Here is a 19,793-nt window from a genome sequence, read left to right as displayed (position 1 = left end):
TGCTTGTGCCTTTTTTCTCTACAGCTTATTGGGTATTTATCAGCATGTAACAGCGATCTCTGGAAGCTTTGTTTATGTCAGGGAGTTCCTGGAATGGCTCTTCTTTGTGTGTTCCATATATGGTCTAATGTGCATAGGGCGCCCTCAGGCTGCCGGTATGGACTGAAAACACAGTACATCAGAGATCCAGCGCTTTAATGATTACATCGGCCCATTTTGGTTATAATAATTTAAATAAATATTATTCCTCTCTATAGAAATCTAACGTAAAACTATGAAATCTATCAATCTATCAAAATCTGCACATTTTTGAGCTAAAAGCCCCGAGGGACGTTGTTTGGTCAAGCACTTTCACGACGACCGCACATGAGTTTTTTTTTTTCTGAATGGGTGCGGCTGACGCTCATAATTCATATTAAAGGTATCGACTATTTTTTCCTGATTTTTAACTGACACAAATTAAGACATAACTGTCCCTATAAGTTTCTCAGAATAAAATAGTGCTCAAATACTGAAACTTGAGTCTTATATCATTTTAATGATGTATAGTTTGTCAAGGTAATGACATTACATATAATAGTAGCCTAACTTTAGGAGTGGTCTCCTTCCTCACCCTCACCGCCACCGCCACGATCACTCGACGTTCTGGTTCTTCCATCTCGAAACAAATTAACAAAGCTCAAGTGTTCTCACTGGAGGCAGGCAGCAGAGCGAAAGGCAGAACGGGAGCACGCGCGGTCTTCTTGATCATTTGATTCGCTGGACTAGCTTCATCAAACCTGGTGACAGAGCCATCTACCGCTCTGGCAGTGATAATGTGGGTTTGGAATGATTCGTAACATTTTTATAATTGTAACGAGTAACGATGCAGCACATAAAAAAAGTATCGGAGTAAAAGTATTACACTCGCCGAAAATATGTACTGAAGTAAAAGTGGAAGTAGGAGAAAAAAATAATACTCTAGAAAAGTACAGATACAGCCTTTTAGTACTTAAGTACAGTAGTGAAGTAGTTCTACTTCGTTACTATACATCTCTGGGAACATTATATTATTGTTGCAAAAAAATAAATAAAAAGAGCATTCCTAGAATTATATTATTTAGTTCCCAAAACAATAAAAAGACAGGAACCAAAAACTAACGTTAGGGGAACGTTCTGTGTTTGCTGGGAAGCCCCTGAAGCAAACGTAATACTTGGCTTTCAGAACTGAAAATTATGGAGTTATTCCTGAAGCAAGAAGAATCAGCAGACAATAAAACTGGACAAAAACAACAAGCTGTTGATAAAATTATAATGAGTTTAATCAATCATAACTTGAAGTACAAAAAATAATAAAAATTAAAACTAATAAGACAGATCTCTGAAAAACAATGAATGAGTTCAAATTAATATCAGATTCATGTCTCTGTTTAAAGTGTTACGGCCTCTTCTTCAGCTCCTGAACATGAACGTGTGTTTCCAGTGTAATTTTTCTGGTGCTCTTCTTCTGAATGAGAAGGCAGAAGTGATTTCAGAACGAAGGCCCGAGTGAAACTCTTCCCGCATTGATCACATGTAAAGTTTCTCTCCGCTGCGGATCCTTCTTCAGACTTGATTTACATTTACACACATTTTTCCTTTCTCGTTCGCGTCCATCAGGTCTAAAAGAAACATTAAATCAAGTGAGATTTCAAATGAGAGACAAACGTGAAATGAAAAGTGAAGCTCAAAGTCAAGATCACTGATGAGTTTGACAGTCATTTTAATCTCATCAAATCTGGTCAACAACTGCTGTGCACGATTATGATCTATTTTAATGTCATGAAGATGATTTGTGTTATAAATCACTAGTTTGGTCATGAAACAATGTAAGTCTGGTGAGCATCATCATGAAGAATGAATGAGGAATCAAGAATAAACACCAACCTCTTTGTTCTTCAGTATCTTGATGTTTCATTCTGCAGGTTCTGGATCACTGGCGTTCTCTCCGTCCTCTCCTTCCAGATGCTTTCTGGCAGTTCTGCTAAAAACAAACAAGTTTAATTTCTTACAGACATGATGAGAGAGGAATAATCAATATTTCAGACACTGAACTAAGTACTAAGGCTAATCACATGTTGAAAAATATAGTGACCGTGATCATGTAACTTAAGATTATCAGGTTTTGTCGAAGCCACAACAACACAACAAACAAAACTAACATAAATCACCTAGTGCTGAAACGACACAAGCCAAGGTTTCCTAAACATGAAAATGCTTCATATTCAGCGCTTCAAATAAACTCTTAAGCATACAGTTTAACACGTCGTTCAGGTGCATGTGATGTTTACTCTGATGTGGTATTCCCTTTGTGTAACTTATTAACCTTTATTTAACCAGGCAAATCACTGAAGAACAAGCTCTTGTTTTTTATAACACGGTAACACGGTAACAGCTTGACAGAAAAAAATCATACATTACAAAACACACACATACACATTCATTTAAAACATTTACAAGCTGTGATAAAAACAATCCCTGGTAGTTTATTAAATGCAGAGATTGAAATAAATGATTGTAATTTCAATGACTTTCTTATATTTAATAGTTATATCTTTATCAGTAAATGTAAGAAAGCCATGTGTGTATTTCCATTTTCCTTCAATGCTTGTCCCGAGAGCGAGTGAGTCTCTGTTCAACTTTACAGAACGAGCTCCAGGACCTCAAGTTGATGAAGAGCAATAATTCTGACTAAAATATACATTGGTTTATTCTACATTAATCTACATTGTTCATAGAAGATTAACATGAAGGATTTAAAACCTACATTTATCGTCTATGAAAACTAAAACTGTAACTAATGTGTCATTATAAACAGAGATGAGTTCGAAAACATTATCAATAATTCTAATAACATGCCAGATGAGATGGACTTGGTAATTGCGATGAGGTTTTCATTGTTTTGTTTACTTTTCTGACAATGTATATAAAAAATATTTATGTGTTATACTTAAGAGTAAAGAGAATGGAATATTTGATGGAATATGTTGCTCTTTGATTAACTTTAGCGACAGATATAATTAGTTGATACTGTGTACTGTCCCTTTAAGAGCAGCCGCTGCTGTCAGAGACACGGATCTCACACGCGCCTCATTCTCTCACGAGTCACAACTCTTCACGTTCATCATAAGACTACTCTTATGTTATGAAGATACTCGCCAAAAAGACATTTTGGCATAATTGTGTGTGTTATTGTTAGTTCAAGCTCGAAATAGAACTGTATTCTGGAATGCTGTTTTGTGCGCACGCACGATATTAGCACGAGTCTTTCTGTGTGTCACATCAGGACACTCACAGGCAGCGCATTCATTTTGGCATACATGTGTGTTCGTTCTACCGCGAAAGAGAACTTCATACTGGCGCGCGTCTATCTGTGGGTCATGTGTATGTATGGCAAGCCAAGAGGCTCAGAAATACGCCATAGATTAATCGCGTTTAAATCCAAACGCCGTCATATGACGCCGTAAAAAAAGCTGTTTTGGTTGCACAGAGCGCACGCTATTTTACGGCGTTTTGCTTATAGTATAATGAGACACGCCCACTGATTTCCACAGCCAGTAAGTTTGAACTGTTCTCTCCCAATCAATGATGAGCTGAGTCAGACCAGATGAATTCAGCACAGATCATTTGTGGTAATCCAATTCGTATGCTCCCAAGGAATTATTAATTTGATGTATTAAAATAATCCAAGCTAAATAATAAACTGAAATTAAAGTAAATATTAAATAACATTCAAATCAATAAAGCTAAATTAATAGGATTTTCACATTTTAAAAGGGTGTCACACAGGGCTTAACCCTCTGAGGTCGGCAAACGCACCGGCGCGTTTTGCCGGATTTTTTCCACATTGTAGCACTATAAACTTAAATTACTCCGTCATTTATGGTCATACAGAAAAAAGAAATATAAAAAAATAATCTGTGATATTTTTACTTTTGTATGTGTCCACTTACAATCAAATCAAAACATTGTGCTTTTGTAAAATAAAGAAAATAAACAGGGTCTGCGTTCTGTCTCTCCGTCGCGGTGAACTTTTTTTTCTTGAGCACGTCTATAAACTGAAACAAAACTCAGCGAATACTTGTCACACATTTATGAGCCATATACCTTTATAAACATTTAAGTGTGTACTTTTAAATGATCGGATTCAAACTGAAAACAAATATTCTCTGTTTAAGTAATTTGGATAAAACCAACAAGATGTCCAGCTTCTCAAACGCTTCCTAATAATTTTTTAATTTGAACACGCCCACTCGCGCAAAAGAGATTGACATGCAAATCTCCACATGGAACGCGAACGCGCTCATTACCTCAACAACAAAACACTTCACAAATCTCTGCTTTTCGTCGAGTTTGAAAGGCGCACTGTGAGCTTACATTCGAATTACCTCAGAAGAAGAAGAACGCGATTTGAAGACAAGAAAGATTTAAGGTAAGAAATTCTTACATATTAGTTTGTTATTGTTGCATAAATTTCACATTGCAGTTGAACTGTTGCTAGATATATGGTGAATATTATAATATTTAGACCCGTGTTTACTGTGACTGTGTTTGTGGATATCTGCTCAAATGTAGATACGTATATGTTAACCATAATGTTTTGTATTTGAGCGTGATCGCGTTTGAATGTATCATATTTTGGATCGCGATCGCGTTTGAAAAGCACCAAACGGCTTCATGTTTTTACTATTATCTCATTTCATATCATCATAACGAATGGAAACATTTGAAGTAACATGATAATCAATATATTTTTCTCTAGCTTAGTTGTTACTGAAATATTCTGGAAGATTTATAGGCTGCTATAGGTTATTGTTATTATTGCACTGCGCATAGCCAATGCCTACAAGGCACAACAAACCTGGTGTTCATTATATTATATATTGTTGGAAACATTTATGTGTGTGTGTGTGTGTGTATGTGTGTATTTTGTGAATTTTAAAAAGCAATTTTAACCAGAAAAATCTAAAATTTATTCCCATAATCGTGCAGGCCTATAGTTTCTCTTGATATCAGTATGTTCACTTTTTTTTTTTTTCAGGGCCCAGATTCTCTGAACATGAACATGGTAAAGTGAAAATCAAACACCTTGGAAACGAAAGGTATGTACAATGTTTTTAGGAATGGCACAAAGGTCTCTGTCTTTGGATAATTGTTTTCTATGAGTGCTTTTTTGTCATTTGTTTTGTATCTTTGGATTATGTTGTGTTGTAAATAAATCCCAAAAATCTAAAAGCCATTCTTTTTTAAATCTCCTCATTCTTTGTGCAAGGTTGCTCAGAATGACAGGGCCTGATAGCTCCTAATAGGGCCGTTAGGGGAGGGTCTTTGTCTTTCTCAGGTGTGAAAAGCTTACATATTAATGAGCTCCCGCATAAAGCTTTCTCACACAAAACTCGTACAATTTTTTAATCAATATATTGTCTTATCTGAATGAGCAGTCGGGGTGATTTTCACATAGTTTTAGAGCAAATATTCTAGGCTACGTCATACAATTTTCAAAAGTCTTGTGAAGAAATAATCAGTATGGGTTTCATGACCTTATTTCAGTGAGAATTTTTTTTTTGGTATTTTCACAAACCACGCACGCATAAATGTCATTATCTCAAAACAACAAACTTTTACACACATTCTGCTGATATATTATTGTAGCAGAGTTTGTGCTGAATACAGTGTAATTAGACTTTAGCCATGAAAATGTCACAAGTAACAGAAATAAGCACAAATGTCAGAGCATGTCAGAACACCTCCAGGGCCCAGAAAACACCTCAGACCGCAGAGGGTTAATTTGAACCGGAACACGACTTGACTTCAGCTAGTTAGCGAAGCATTCAAGAACTATCTCAACTGTTAAATAACATATTGGAGATTCAAATAATATCAGATTTGTCTAATTTTAAATAAACACAAAAAATTGAGATGAAGAATTAACTTAAGAAATGTCCTTTTGCTATGGTTTAATAAATGTCTATGGATATCTTCCAAAAAAAATTATAATTTTGGCGCAATTTTTTCTCTATATAGTGTTGATATGGCAACTAGTAAATACACTAAGTTTCGTCATCCTAGCATGTGTGGAAGTATTTAAAACAAGTGTGTTACAACTAGCCCTGTGTTACGTTGTGCCCCGCGCTCCCCTGCTTGAGATTGCTGTTAGCCTCAATCGTTTCACTCAGGGGAAAAATGTCAAAAAGACAGCAAAGTTACGCTGGCCAGTCAGATCCCAAACAAGCAAAAATCATTTCCACTGATCAAGAATGTGGAGACCATGGTGGACACAGCAGTAATATCGACATAATATCTCGTTATTTCGACATAATAAGGGGACATTCTAATCTGCATTAAGCCATGGCTTAAATTAATGTGCACATTAAGCGTTCTTATAATGGTTTTCTATGGGGGGGAAATACTTAACGTGTAATTGCGTTCTGGGCTCATCTGATTTTTTTTGTACATAGCATAGCCCACTTTATTAGTATCATAATGATTAATAAATGCACGCACAATTATCCGTGAACTTGATTTGAACAAATGCCTTTCAACTTGTGTGTGCAAAATTCAGAATTAAATGAATGTGCAGCAATTTGTACAAATAGAGAGTCTGTAGGCATACTATACTGTAGCCATTAAATAAGCGCATTTAGTTTCATATTTGTTAAAATATTATAATGTTATTTATTTCCATTTATGTTGATTTATGAAAAGTGAACAGCACGAGTAAGATAGGATGCGCAATATGAGACATGGAGTGGTTCAGACATGATTTTGACCACTTCATTAAAGGTATAGCGGAGGATCTTTCCGAATTTTAGATAATAACCGCCCTCTCCACTTTTTGAAAAAATGCACATGCACAACACTCTACCTGCTCCCGAGAGGGAACGCCTATTAAACGTATGCGAGGTTCTCCTGACCTCGTGCACGCTCTGTTTACAAGTTGCTGTCGGCATCGCTCATACAAGATTACTTTCCAAAAGAAGATTTGCACTTTTTCTCCAAATAGCATGCCAAACTTTACCTGTCGAGTAAAAACTTCGCGACTGAGGCATCAGTGGGAAGCCCAACCTGTGTTTTCAGCGCACGCCATCGTGTGAAACAATCTCTCAAAAACACTCTGATCTTGTTTCTCTCTTCTGAGGCCTTTCTCTTCTTCTCATACAGTTCGTACAAACTTTTTCTCTTGCGACCCTCAGACATTTTCAAAGGACCCGGTGAAACGGCGAGCTTCAATGAATGGCTTAGCTCTAGCTCACCACCCTCACCACACATAAACACCTGAAAGTGCGCATGCGCAGAAAGCGAAAACTAAGGGACGAGCACGTACGACGGCCTTACGTAAACATATCACCAGAATGATTGACACTTAGGTGGACCAATAGTTTACACTACCCACCCGGAAAAAGAAAATCCTCCGCTATACCTTTAAGTTTTTTGTAGAAAGCCTTTCTTTAAAGCCACACTGTGGAGAATTTGTGTTTTTGTCAAACAGCGACCCCTAGAGTCACTGTGGAATACTTGCACTGTCGCAAATCACCATATAGTTCACCATTTCAAAATAAATAGTAACAAGGAATAATTCAATAATGAGTTCGCCAAACAAGTAATTTTTTTATGTGAAATGAATTTCAAACTCAAGCGGTAGCTAGCCTAGTGCTTTCTCTGATAGGCGGATTTCTCATAGGCGGTGTTCTGGATTAATGGTAGTGGCTTGTGGAGCTGTGCAAATGTGTTGCATTGTGGGAGTTGTGGTTTTCCATACAAATGCGCCCTAAAGTTACTTTCTGTCATAACTCGGTCAAAAAGGCAACAAATTAGAAAATTTGAATACATTTCGACTACATATATGACCCACTTTCAATAAAGATCAATGTTCCCACGGGTGAAATGCTCCTTTAAGCATCTGCGACTTACTTTCACTTTGATTTGCGATGGTTTGCACGTTGGCTTGATGAATTGATGCTCAGCTTCTCATCTGCGGTGATGCGTGTTCCAGCGCGTCGTCATATCTGGCTATAACATATAGCCTATAACACGCTCTCACACGGTTTTTGTATTATTTATTTTTTAGCATTTTTGGGAGGAGTACAATTTACATATGTGGTTTCAGCAACCAGATGCATTTACACTTGTTCAGTTTCGTCTGGAATGCGTCTCAGATCTCCTCATGAAGTGGTTTGAGCGATCGGATTGAAATCCCTCTTGAATGCGTTTTTTGACCTGGATTTTTCAAGATCGGATAGCTATCCGATCTGAGAAAACGCATGAAGTGGCCAGGTCTAAACACAACAGCCCCCATGACAAAAACATACGCACGAAAGCCGAAAACAAATGCTGGTTGGCATCAGTGTTATTATAGTTTTGCATTTTTCATTAGTTTAAATTTTTATTTCGTTTTGACTTTTTGTTTTCAAATTCAGTTTTATTATTTAGTTTTACAATTAGTTTTAATTAGTTTTTAAAGTGGGTTTGCTAGTTTAGTTTAGTTTTTATTTTTTGAAAATGCTTAGTTTTTATTAGTTTTTATTAGTTTTAGTGTTAGTTTTAGTCTTTTTTTGTAATTTGGGTTATTTGTCAGGGGCAAGATTCAAAAAAGTCAGAAAAAGTATTGTGTAATAATAAAAACATAATACAATTTTAGAAAAAAATTCACACCCCATTGAAATTCCTTTACCTCTTACAAAATCCACACGCTGTACCAAAAATCTATACATCTTCTATACAGAATTCACACCCTATACAAATACCACAGCTGTACAATTTTCACACCCTATACTAAATTTACCCTATGGGGAGAGTGGAGTGATTTATGCCAGGGGGGGAAGTAGTTCCACCCCTTGTTTCTGGAATACCATAGAAGAAATTGGTCATGTGACCACATAATTTTGAAAAGCAATCACTTTTACTCATCCTCCAAAGAAGAGAGACACATGGCATGAGAGTTAAGCACATTTTAGTGCAAAAAACTGTTTTTTCCCTTTCAAAGTAAAATTTCTATGATTAAGGTTTTTTGATTGTAGTGTCTGAACAATTATAGACAAGTTTGAAAACATTTCACACGTTTTAGTGCTTTAGTAGGCTACACAATGAGTCTATACAGTTAGCATGATGTTAGCTCTTAACTGCTGGATCATGCTAGTTTATCAAACTTGTGGGTCTGGGGTGATTTGTGCCAAAGGGCCTGGGTTAAGTTGTGCCAGATCCAGACCACCTAGACCTACATACTCACAGGGGATAATCTTGAGAAGTGAGGAGATGGGCATGCCTCATCATTGTTTGACTTAGGCCTGCCTGCTATTTGTTTAATTTAGCTAACACTGTTTTCAGTTTTGAGTTTGCACTATGTTATTAAAGTGAAGTTTTATTCCGTTTTTAAGTGGCCTATGTCACAATAGTATGTTTAGAAATTAGCCTAGTCACTTTATTCTTATATGTTACATAATTGACAGAAAGCGCTATGTCAACAGGCATCTATTGCCAAAGCCTTTTTGCCTGAAATGAGTCACAAATATCATATATTGTGTTGCTATGGTGCTCTAAATGGTTGCTAGGGCATAGCTTGATAGCTTCACAATGATCCTGAGAGACTGATTGGTCATCTGAGTAAAATGAGCCCGCCCCCTTGTCTCTATGACACTGTGATCCAGAGTTATGTTCAATACAAAATCCCTATGCAATTGACCATAGTAGGAAAAACGCATGCTATGGTATTCCAGGGTGACAATATCTAAATAAACCTTAAATGAGTAATTTTGTATTGAATTTGTCTTGCTTTCAAATAGCATTACAGTTCATAACATTAAAATGTTCTGTTTTACTTCAGAAATCACTGGCACAATTTACCCCAATGTATTCCCCTAAAGGCACAACTTCCCCCGCATCAGGGGCAAGTTGTGCCATGAGACCACTTTTTCCCCAAAAGCTATATTTCTGAAACAATTTATTTCAGATCCAAAGTTATTGTTCTCAGGGATGCACCACATCCTGAAATATATGTACATCGTTAAGTTGAAGGAATTACTGCCATGGCCTCACTTTAAAGTCACTTTGAGTAAAAACTGGCACAACTCACCCCACTTTCCCTACAGTCAATAGCCTACTCATCTGGATTGAAGCAGCAAACATTACGTGTAAAAGTAAAAAAATGACATAACATTATTTAATATTTGAATCAAAGCTTATATAGTGTTTTGACATCGACAACCGCAACCAAAAAGTGCACTTTACCTCAAACTTGCGACTAGTTAACTTTCTAAAAAAGGCGCAATCGCTTCTCGGGTCGACATTAGCACACTGACAAAATTATATTCAGATTTTAAAATATTTTGATACCACTTTTTAATGTGTGATTGTAAGGTGTTCACGAGATAGAGATAGCCTACTAACCTTTAGCGAACTTGCTTTCAATGTCGAACGAACACTCGTTCTCATGGAGAAGCGGTGTGCACGGAGGGGAGGGGCTGTGTGTGTGTGTGTGTGTGTGTGTGCGCGCGCGCCATGTGAGAGACGCATGAGTGACAGAGACAGAGGGAGAGCAGGGAAAGGAAATGCAGCTGAACGAAGGACATTTACTCTATATTTTTATTTTATTTTAGTTAGTTTTGCCAAACACACATTACAGTTTTAGTTAGTTATCGTTTTTTTGTAATGCCTCGTTTTTATTTTTATTTCAGTTAACGACAATGTTTTTTCCCACCTAGTTTTCGTTTTTTCGTTAGTTTTCGTTAACGATTATAACCTTGGTTGGCATCTCACGTCCATAGACAGTATATAAACGCTCACGTCCGAATTTGAGGAAGTGGTGGGGGAAGTGACGTATGCCGTAAAGCAGACGAATTTTGTAGTTCTTTTTGTGCGCTGGTTACTACCCGAACCCCGAAGTTACATAGTGCCAGTAAAAGCGATACAGACCCCGTCAGGCTGTGGCAGACCTGTCATTCAACCTATTGTAAGTCGATGTACCATCACAAGGGTCTTGGAAATATATTATGAAGGTTGAAAAGTTACACGGTGTGGCTTTAAAGTGAATTTCGTTTTGTATAAATTGTATCTTAATTTTAATACTTTTTTCATCAACCAATTGCCTGGGTTTAATGAATAAGAAGCAAATATAACGGACAATATAATCATGGAGGCGCCCGCGCGGTCACACATTGCACGTTAACTGGAGCGCATCTCATGCTACTTAACGAAACTCAGTGTATGCCTCAATGACATGAGAAATACATCAAATACAAAAAACTAGAAATGTCTTTAAACGAAATAATTAAAAAAAATTAAAAAAGAAAGAAAAAGGCTACTCTCTGATTATGTAATCCATTATGTGCATTTCTCTCTATAGGCGCGTTCACTACGGAGATGGCGATCGTCAACTTCATCTTTGCAGCTGACACTGTCAGAAAACACTAGTTTATTTATAAAAATCAATGCACGCGTCACCGGATTTACAAATGCACATCTTGCTTGTTGCATGCACACATATGTCGAAATAACGAGATATTATGTTGATATAACATTCTTATTAATAATAGCCTACATCTTTTAGAATATTTTATTGCGCTGAATGCTGAATGTTGCGCTTGTTCAATTTAATAAAACTTTCATTTTGATCATTAAAATAATTGAATATTAAATATTTAGTGGCCAAGTTTTGCGCAGCTCCCCCTGTCAATGATCTAGCACCGAAAGGGCAAAATATTTGAATCTTCATTTTACAAAAATATATTGGATATAACGAAATGTAATAGTGTTATTTAATGAATATATAATCAATGTAATATGAATAAAAGACTAATTGAATTAGCCTACAAAAATTGGAACACTAGTATTTAATTCTGGAAGGAGAAGCTTATAGACCTGCCAACAAACCTGCCACATTTTTTAGAAATAGCAAAAAATACATTTGTCTCATTTTTTTCAAATAGGCCCATTTAAAACATACAAAGTCATAGGCATTCTATGGGTTATATCAATATTTTGTGTTATTCAGCACTTAGATGGAAATGTGCCGAGTCATGCCAATACGACCTGGATTCTTTTCCTTGTTTAATAACTCCTCATATATGAGCATAAGAATTGGATTTTGTTTGTGCGCGTTTGGCTTTAAACGCGATTAATCTATGGCGTATTTCTGAGCCTCTTGGCTTGCCATATTACTAGAACTATATTATAGAACTATTACAGAAATTCATACTGGCGCGCGTCTATCTGTGGGTCGTGTGTGTGTGTGTGTCAGGAGGACATTCACTGACAGCGCATTCTTTTTTGTCTTATCGCGCATGAATGGTTTAAAAGCATTTGCATGAATAAGAGAGCAGGATCATGTAACACTAGCCAAAGAATGCCAAAAATGAACAGATGCTGCGTTAATTGCGTTAACAGCGCTAATTTGTTTATTTAATATAAAATCGCAGCATTTTGCGTCATATAATCACGTAGGCTTGACATCGCGATTGCGATACGATTAATCGTGCAGCACTATATATATATATATATATATATTCCAACGAATATTTCATTCTCTTTACTCTTAAGTATAACTGTAGTTTTAAATCTTCGGTCTACTGTTTTCCTACACTTTGAAACATTTAGTTTTACAAATTGTTTAACAATCAATGTTTAGTTTAACAGTCTTTTAAGGATGAACAAATCACGGTTTTGGTCATCACATTAAAAATAACATTAAAACTGGATAATATTTAAAAAAAATGAAGAGCTGGAAAAAGTGTGAATGGCTTGAAAGTCCTTGATTAGTGCTTGAATTTTACTCTCAAAAGGATGCACGAACCCTGAAATGAATAATGTAAAAATATTTGACTATTTCTGCCACAATACCATGGTTACACTGAGCATTACTACATTAAATCCATAGGGAATATTGGTGATTTGTGGACTTAAAAGCCATATTACTTCAAACTTCATGAACTTGTTCGTTCATGGCACAATGTTTCTCCTGGTTTCCAAGTCAGTGCCCATGATTTACTCACTCTCAACTCATCCTAAGTGTGTATGACATTCTTCTTTTAGACAAATACTATCGGAGTTATAATAATAAAAAAAATGTCCTGGCTCTTCCAAGCTTTATAATGAATTATAATGAATTTCCAATTACTTGCAGTCTAGAGCCCTGTATAGTGCTTTATTTCTGCTTTTAAATGAGCGCCACTCAGGGGTGGGGGAAAAAATCGATTCTTAGATGCATCGCGATGCGGACGTGGACGATTCTGAATCGATCCACCAAATGTCAAAAATCGATTTTCTAAAAAAAAAAAAAAAAATCCTAATACCGTAATATTGACGGAACGCAAAAGGCGGAACTCTAAAGCGGACGTGCAGTGCGCGGACAGTCTTTGGCGTGCACAACAGAGACGCGCACATAACAGAGTCGCGACTCGCGCGCACGGGCTCTGCGCGCACATAGAGCTGGTAAGTCCCGCCCATCCGTAAAACCCCAAGTGGACCTCTAGGTTGAAAAATCGTCAATGCAAGTGAGTGGGAGAAAATAATTATTTTCTGGTCCCGTTTGAATTGTGCCATGAATGTGAACATATGTTGTCTGTGAATTTTTTATATAACTTTTCATGTTACGAGTTTGACAGTATATGGTATGATTCTTTGGCTAGCAGTTGTGGAAAAGACATAACGAGAAAGACTACATGTCGCCTATGTGACGTCACCCCATAAAGTTGACTTACCCGTGGTTTTCGCCAACCTCAACGATTTTGTCCTCTCCCTGAAAGAAGGCGGTGAAGTGCACCAAAGACACAGCCATGTTTAGCGGGATCCGTGAGCTAGTGTCCATGTGCTAGTGGTGTTGACGTTTCAAACGCGTCGAAAGCAGCGAAGAGTTGTAGTCCACAAAGTGCTTTCACACAAAGTCTAACCGTATCAAACTTCTACCCGCTAAATTGTAGCATTCTTTACACGAAAAGTTATATAAAAAATTCACAGACAACATATGTTCACATTCATGGCAAAATTCAAACGGGACCAGAAAATAATTATTTTCTCCCATTCACTTGTATTGACGATTTTTCAACCTAGAGGTCCAGGGCGATTACCGGAAGGGGCGGGACTTACCAGCTCTATAACAGACGCTTGATAGCTGAGCGCCAAATTCAAACGTCACCCTCTTCTTTAAAAGCTAACGTATGGAAAATTATCAATTTCATTGTTACCTATTTAGTATTTTTTGTACGAGAGCTGCTTTCTGTATTGTTTAGTTTTCACATCAATATACTGTAAACGGATCTGTTATACGTACGTTATACTGCCCTGCAATGTGCAATGCCAGTCACAAAAAGTTACATTTTGACTGTGCTCTCTGCAGATGTTCATTCACTGTTTTTGTATAAGCAGTTTTTGATTGTGGTATACAGCAAACATTTTAAGTCATAACTCTATATTATTATATGCGTATGTCCACAAGCATTATGTTTGTATGAGAGCTGCTGGTACATAATTCTATATTTTTGAACGTAAACTGTTTGTGATTTTGCTACAGCAAATAGTTTTTTTGTCTGAAGGATTATATTGCTTGGTTAGAAGTCTATTATTAAATGCTAGAGATTCAGAATATGCTGAAGTTTGTATTAATTTACTACAAGTACGCTGCTAGTACAGGCACACATTTTTTTCCTGTTGGTTCTTTGCAATGTTGGGACATATGCTGGCAAATGTAACCTTACAGTTGACTTGCCAAATCACTTCCATTTGTTTTATTAATAAAATTAATATTTTGGAAGTAAGTTTGTCATGGGTCATCATAAATACTTTGCTTTAAAAGTACCAAGTAAGTAAAAAAAATGAAAAAATCATTAATAATTGATAATTGTTACCCTTTGAATCGTAATCGAATCGAATCTTGAGGTGCCTAGAGATTCCCACCCCTAGCGCCACCTACTGTCAGAGAGCGAAAGTCAATAGATATCAATAAATCAACGAAGTGTCCTGTGCTCACCACACACCAGCTATAGGTGGAGAGGAGAGATTTGGCTATAGGGTGATGTGTGTCTAACTTACACAGAAGAGACTTTGTTGCTCAGCACATGAAAATAAACTACTTACCGTGATCTCAGACTGAGGTGATGTGGTTTCTTCACTGCATGGATCTTCATGTGTCGCCTCAGGTGAGTTTCATCACACGTATGCGGTTTTTCTCCAGTGTGGATCCTCTCATGTTTTTTCAGATTTGAGGAGCCACTGAATCTCTTGTCACAGTGTGAACACTTGTAAGGTTTTTCTCCAGTGTGAATTCTCTGGTGCTGTTTTAAATCTCTCCCTGTAGTAAAAGTCTTCTCACACTCAAAGCACATGTACTCTTTTACACCAGTGTGAATTTTCTCATGTTTATGTAAATATTGCCGCAGTGAAAAACTCTTTCCACACACAGAACATGAATACGGCTTCTCCTTCGTATGAACTGCCAGGTGTGTCTTCAGGGCTGATGCAAAGACAAATGTTTTGCCACACTGATCACATGAGAACGGCTTCTCTCCAGTGTGGATCCTCATGTGTTCTTTAAGGTGTGAAGATCGTCTGAAATCTGTCCCACATTTATCACAATTAAACGGTTTCTCTCCAGTGTGGATCATCATGTGTAGCTTCAGTGGACTTTTAAGAGCAAAACTCTGTCCACACTGATCACACGTGTGCGGCTTCTCTCCTGTGTGGATCATCTCATGTGCTTTCAGAGATGATGACTGACTGAATCTCTTGTCACAGTGTGAACACTTGTAAGGTTTTTCTCCAGTGTGAATTCTCTGGTGCAGTTTTAAACTGTTCGCTTCAGTAAAAGTCTTCTCACACTCAAAGCACATGTACTCTCTCACACCAGTGTGAATTTTCTCATGTGCATGTAAATTACTCAGCTGTGAAAAACTCTTTCCACACACAGAACATGAATGCGGCTTCTCCTTCGTATGAACTGTCAGGTGATTCTTCAGGTTTGATGCAAAGACAAATGTTTTGCCGCATTGATCACATGTGAACGGCTTCTCTCCGGTGTGGACCCTCATGTGAACATTAAGGGATGATGATTGACTGAAATCTTTCCCACATTTATCACACTTAAACGGCTTCTCTCCAGTGTGAACTCTCATGTGAACATCAAGATGATATGAGTTTGAGAAACTCTTTCCACACTGATCACACGAGTACGGTTTCTCTCCAGTGTGAACTCTCATGTGGCGCTCAAGACCATCTTTGCGTGTGAGACTCTTTCCACACTGAGTGCAGGTGAAAGATTTCTTGGCTCTTCTTTTCTTTAAAAATGTCTTTTTAGTCTTTGAGCGACTCAGAGGTTTTTCTCCAGGTTTGACATGATGTTCCTCCTCCACTTCACTCAGTTCTTCACTCTCCTCGCTCTCTTCCATCAGATCTGAAATTAAAGAAAAACTCTAAAGTTTTCTGGTGGGATTCTCTCTGAAATTTGTCTGAGATCCTCCGGCCGTGATTAAAGCTTCTTCTTGGGGGAGATTCTCTGAGAACTGGTCGAGTACTCTCCCGGCCGTGATTAAAGCATTTAAAAGACATTGTCTGAAGAGTGTCGGTTATTATTGCTGCTGTAATGCCAGGTGACGAGGCTCCACCTGAGAGCGACATTTCATTCACTTCAACTACACCTCAAACTCGACGTCAACGCAGAAAGGGTCACAATAAGAAACCTGTAGCTGCAGATGCACTCTCTGGGTTGCTAAAGCATATGACAGTCTAAAAATAATGTTGCAAATAAAGAGTTCATTGTCCATCTCTGCCTCTCTCAAGTCACATGAGAGAGCAGTGACAAGGGTCGTTGTCCACACATACAAAGGAACTATTGTATCTTCGGAGGAACCGCCACTGACTGGACAGTCAGGGTACAGAAATAGACTACACTAGCTGGGATCAGCAGTTGTACATGTGATTCAAATCATGTGTGCCTTACAGTAAATATGATGAAGGCACCTCAATTCGGGATATAAAAGAAGAGAATTGGACAAGACTCATGGCTCATCCTTGCAATCTCCAGTCCGGGACGCCAGCAGTTCCCGGATGCAAGAAGTTAAAGCCTAGCTAATATTACTCTGTTAGCTAAGTACTCTATTATATTCTGTAACAAGTATTCTTTTCATTTTGATTCTTTTAATAAATATTGTTAAACATTTATTATAATCATCTGACTGGAACTTGGAATTCTTGAGTACGTTTTCACTTTTCTTCCCTGGATCAGAAGGATCCCAACCGGGGGAAAACCTACAGAGGGTGAGCATGATTTCTGATATGTGAATAATCAGTATGCACTGTCTGATTGATTAATAGCCTAGCTTACAACAGGGTTATTGTTGTATAGCGAACACGGTTGAAGAGTACCTAAAAAGGTAGACTTAAACTACGAAGGGGACATTTATTATATTTATAATCCTTATTATCTTTATAATAAAATACGAATTCATAGAGACTGATCACCTAACTCTTAAAAGTACGACTAAAGGTTAGGCTCTTTAGTTACCGCGGGATTATCCATATATCCTGGATAGGATGTAGGATAATTTGGAACGGTATTAATCTTATAAACTTTTACACTGCGCAGAAAGTTAGTTAGGGGAACAAGATAGAGATAGGGGACGTCGACTGTAGTCGCGACCCATAGAAACTAACGTTGACTGAAGACGCTTGGGGACGTTGATTGTAGACGAGACCCAGGTAGACTTAGGTCAGGTGCGAAATAGGGAAAACATCTACCACAGTATACAAGTTATGTAAAAATACACACAAAATTCAGGTCAAAATTCTAGTAACATTGTTACAAATTGTAAACCATATATAAAATATATATAAAATGCAACTGTTAAAATATTTAAATTTAGTTTGACCTGATGTTGACAATCAATATGAAACATCCTGTTACTGACCATTTGTTAAAAAAAAAAAACAGAAACTTTTGCAGCCATTTCACAGTTTAACTGCATATCTAAAAGTGATTATTTCTAAGATGAACGTTCTTCAGCATCATGAATGAATGAATGAAGAATAAACACCAACCTCTTTGTTCTTCAGGATCTTCAGTGCGTTTCATTCTGCAGGGTTCTGGATCACTCATGTTCTCACTGTCCTCTTTAATAAACTCAGTCTTTGCAGATTTCAGCTCTTCCTGATGCTCTGATGCTCGTCTTCACTTGTAGCTGATGGGAATTTACAGCATTTATTGGAGAATTGATGTGGGAGGAGCTTCACTGACCATGTGACTGATGTGTGAGGAGTTGATCTACCAAAATAAAAAAATATATAAGTTACTGAGTTTGTTTTATGTTCATTGATTACAGAATATAATAATGTCAATTCTCCCAAATGTAAATAATGGTAAGAAAAACAGTTGAAAGCATAAACAGTGTGGTGGCAAGCAATTTTCTATTACTGAATGAGAGACAAACATGTATCAAATGACCACGAGAGGAGGGCATCCTTCCTTCATTACTGTCCTGACTCCCCCAAGGTTATTTGTCTAGGCTAAATGAAGATAGGCTAGGCTATGTCTCAGTTATAGATAACACATTGTTACACAGTTCACTGTTATATCCATGTAGCAGAGAATCATGGGACTTCACATGCAATCCCTGTGCATTTTATTACCATCATGTTTTCTAAGTTTCTATGTATATAAGAAAATGCAAACACACAGAACATATACAATTTCTACCACAACAGAAATAAACATAGGTTTAGGTTATATAATAACCATCATATACCCTCAGTCTGTTGACACCAATGAAATGAGCTTTAAGTGTCAATTTACAGGAGATCTGAAGACATCAGCATAATAAATGAGGTGAAAACAGGAACTATTGTCATGAAATAAAGAGTGTTTTCAGCAGATCTGTTAATATTGATGAGCCTCAGACTATCAACACTCATTCAACAAGCCATTCAGGATCATCAGCAGATCATCTCACTTTATTCTGAGTGTTTGCTGTTAGAAACACATTATTTGAGTCAGGATACATGACAAAAGCCTGTAAAAAAACTCTACTGAAAGACAATGCTAATGCTAAACTACTGATAAAAATGCTTGTTTTAGAAGAAAATTTCAGATGGCACTCAAGAGGCTTAACTCAAGTAACTATTAAGATTATTACTTTTACTTTGAGTAAATATTTCTATAAGTACATGTACTTTTAGTTGAGTGCAGTTTTTGTCCCCTACACCAACCTGCTTGTTCCTTGTGTTTTATTCTCCAGGGTTCTGGTTCACTCGAGTCCTCCTCAGTCTCCTCTTTTAACAACACGATCTTCTCAGTTCAGTTACAGCAACTCCACATATTCCTGCTCGGATGGGAATATGACAGGCATGTATTCACCCGATTCAAAATCTTTCTGGTCTAAAAGTACATTACAAGTTTGTATGAAGCCAGTAGCACGATGTATAACACCAGAGATCAAGCTGTAAACTCATCTTGAAAACAAACGCATGACTTACCGCCGCCCGCTGGACTGGAGAGTGAACCCTTACAAAAAACAACTGCAGTATAGTTAAGCACAGCCATAGATTTACAGTAATAATGACAGTACAACTGCAGTACATTGAAGTACGACAGCAGTAAAACTACAGTAGGCTACATGTTAGTACATCTGCAGTCAAATGAAGTACAACTGTAGTTTTCCAACATAATGAAGTACTGAAATGCATGTATAAACCTAACACTCATACTACATTACTGCAGCTGTGGTAACAGTAGGCTACTACTGTACAGCAAGGAAAAGCTATGGACCACTGCTATGCAAAATTAACCCTTCTATCTTAAA

At 37.3% G+C, this 19,793-nt stretch overlaps 1 protein-coding gene across 2 annotated transcripts; it reads right to left on the bottom strand.

The window, feature by feature from the left end:
- Window positions 1-1,281: 1,281 nt before the first annotated feature.
- LOC308700637 (uncharacterized protein) lies at window positions 1,282-19,471 on the bottom strand. Of its 2 annotated transcripts, none has more exons than XM_081382339.1 (5): window positions 19,201-19,471; window positions 18,037-18,259; window positions 15,082-16,393; window positions 1,906-2,002; window positions 1,282-1,640 (listed from the first exon to the last, which is right to left on the bottom strand). In XM_081382339.1, the coding sequence occupies exons 2-4, from the start codon at window positions 18,092-18,094 to the stop codon at window positions 1,933-1,935; spliced, it is 1,440 nt and encodes a 479-aa protein (XP_081238465.1). In that variant the 5' UTR covers window positions 18,095-18,259; window positions 19,201-19,471; the 3' UTR covers window positions 1,282-1,640; window positions 1,906-1,932. The 2 variants fall into 2 exon arrangements, with proteins under 2 accessions (XP_081238465.1, XP_081238466.1); XM_081382340.1 differs by having other exon boundaries at window positions 1,906-1,999; window positions 19,201-19,452.
- Between the last annotated feature and the right edge of the window lie 322 nt (window positions 19,472-19,793).

This window comes from Scardinius erythrophthalmus (assembly GCF_964197995.2).
Source record: "Scardinius erythrophthalmus genome assembly, chromosome: 1".
NCBI classification, from domain to species: Eukaryota; Metazoa; Chordata; class Actinopteri; order Cypriniformes; family Leuciscidae; genus Scardinius; species Scardinius erythrophthalmus.
Note: the sequence above shows the minus strand (reverse complement) of the source record. Positions and strands in the feature narration are given on the sequence as shown.

Bases quoted from the DNA above. Each gene is read 5' to 3' on its own strand.
- LOC308700637 (XM_081382339.1), bottom strand. From the start codon at position 18,094: ATGAGTGATCCAGAACCCTGCAGAATGAAACGCACTGAAGATCCTGAA. The intron at 16,394-18,036 runs GTTGGTGTTTAT...CTTTAATTTCAG, and splicing joins AGATCCTGAAGAACAAAGAG to ATCTGATGGAAGAGAGCGAG. The intron at 2,003-15,081 runs GTAAGTAGTTTA...GTTTGTTTTTAG, and splicing joins CACCTCAGTCTGAGATCACG to CAGAACTGCCAGAAAGCATC.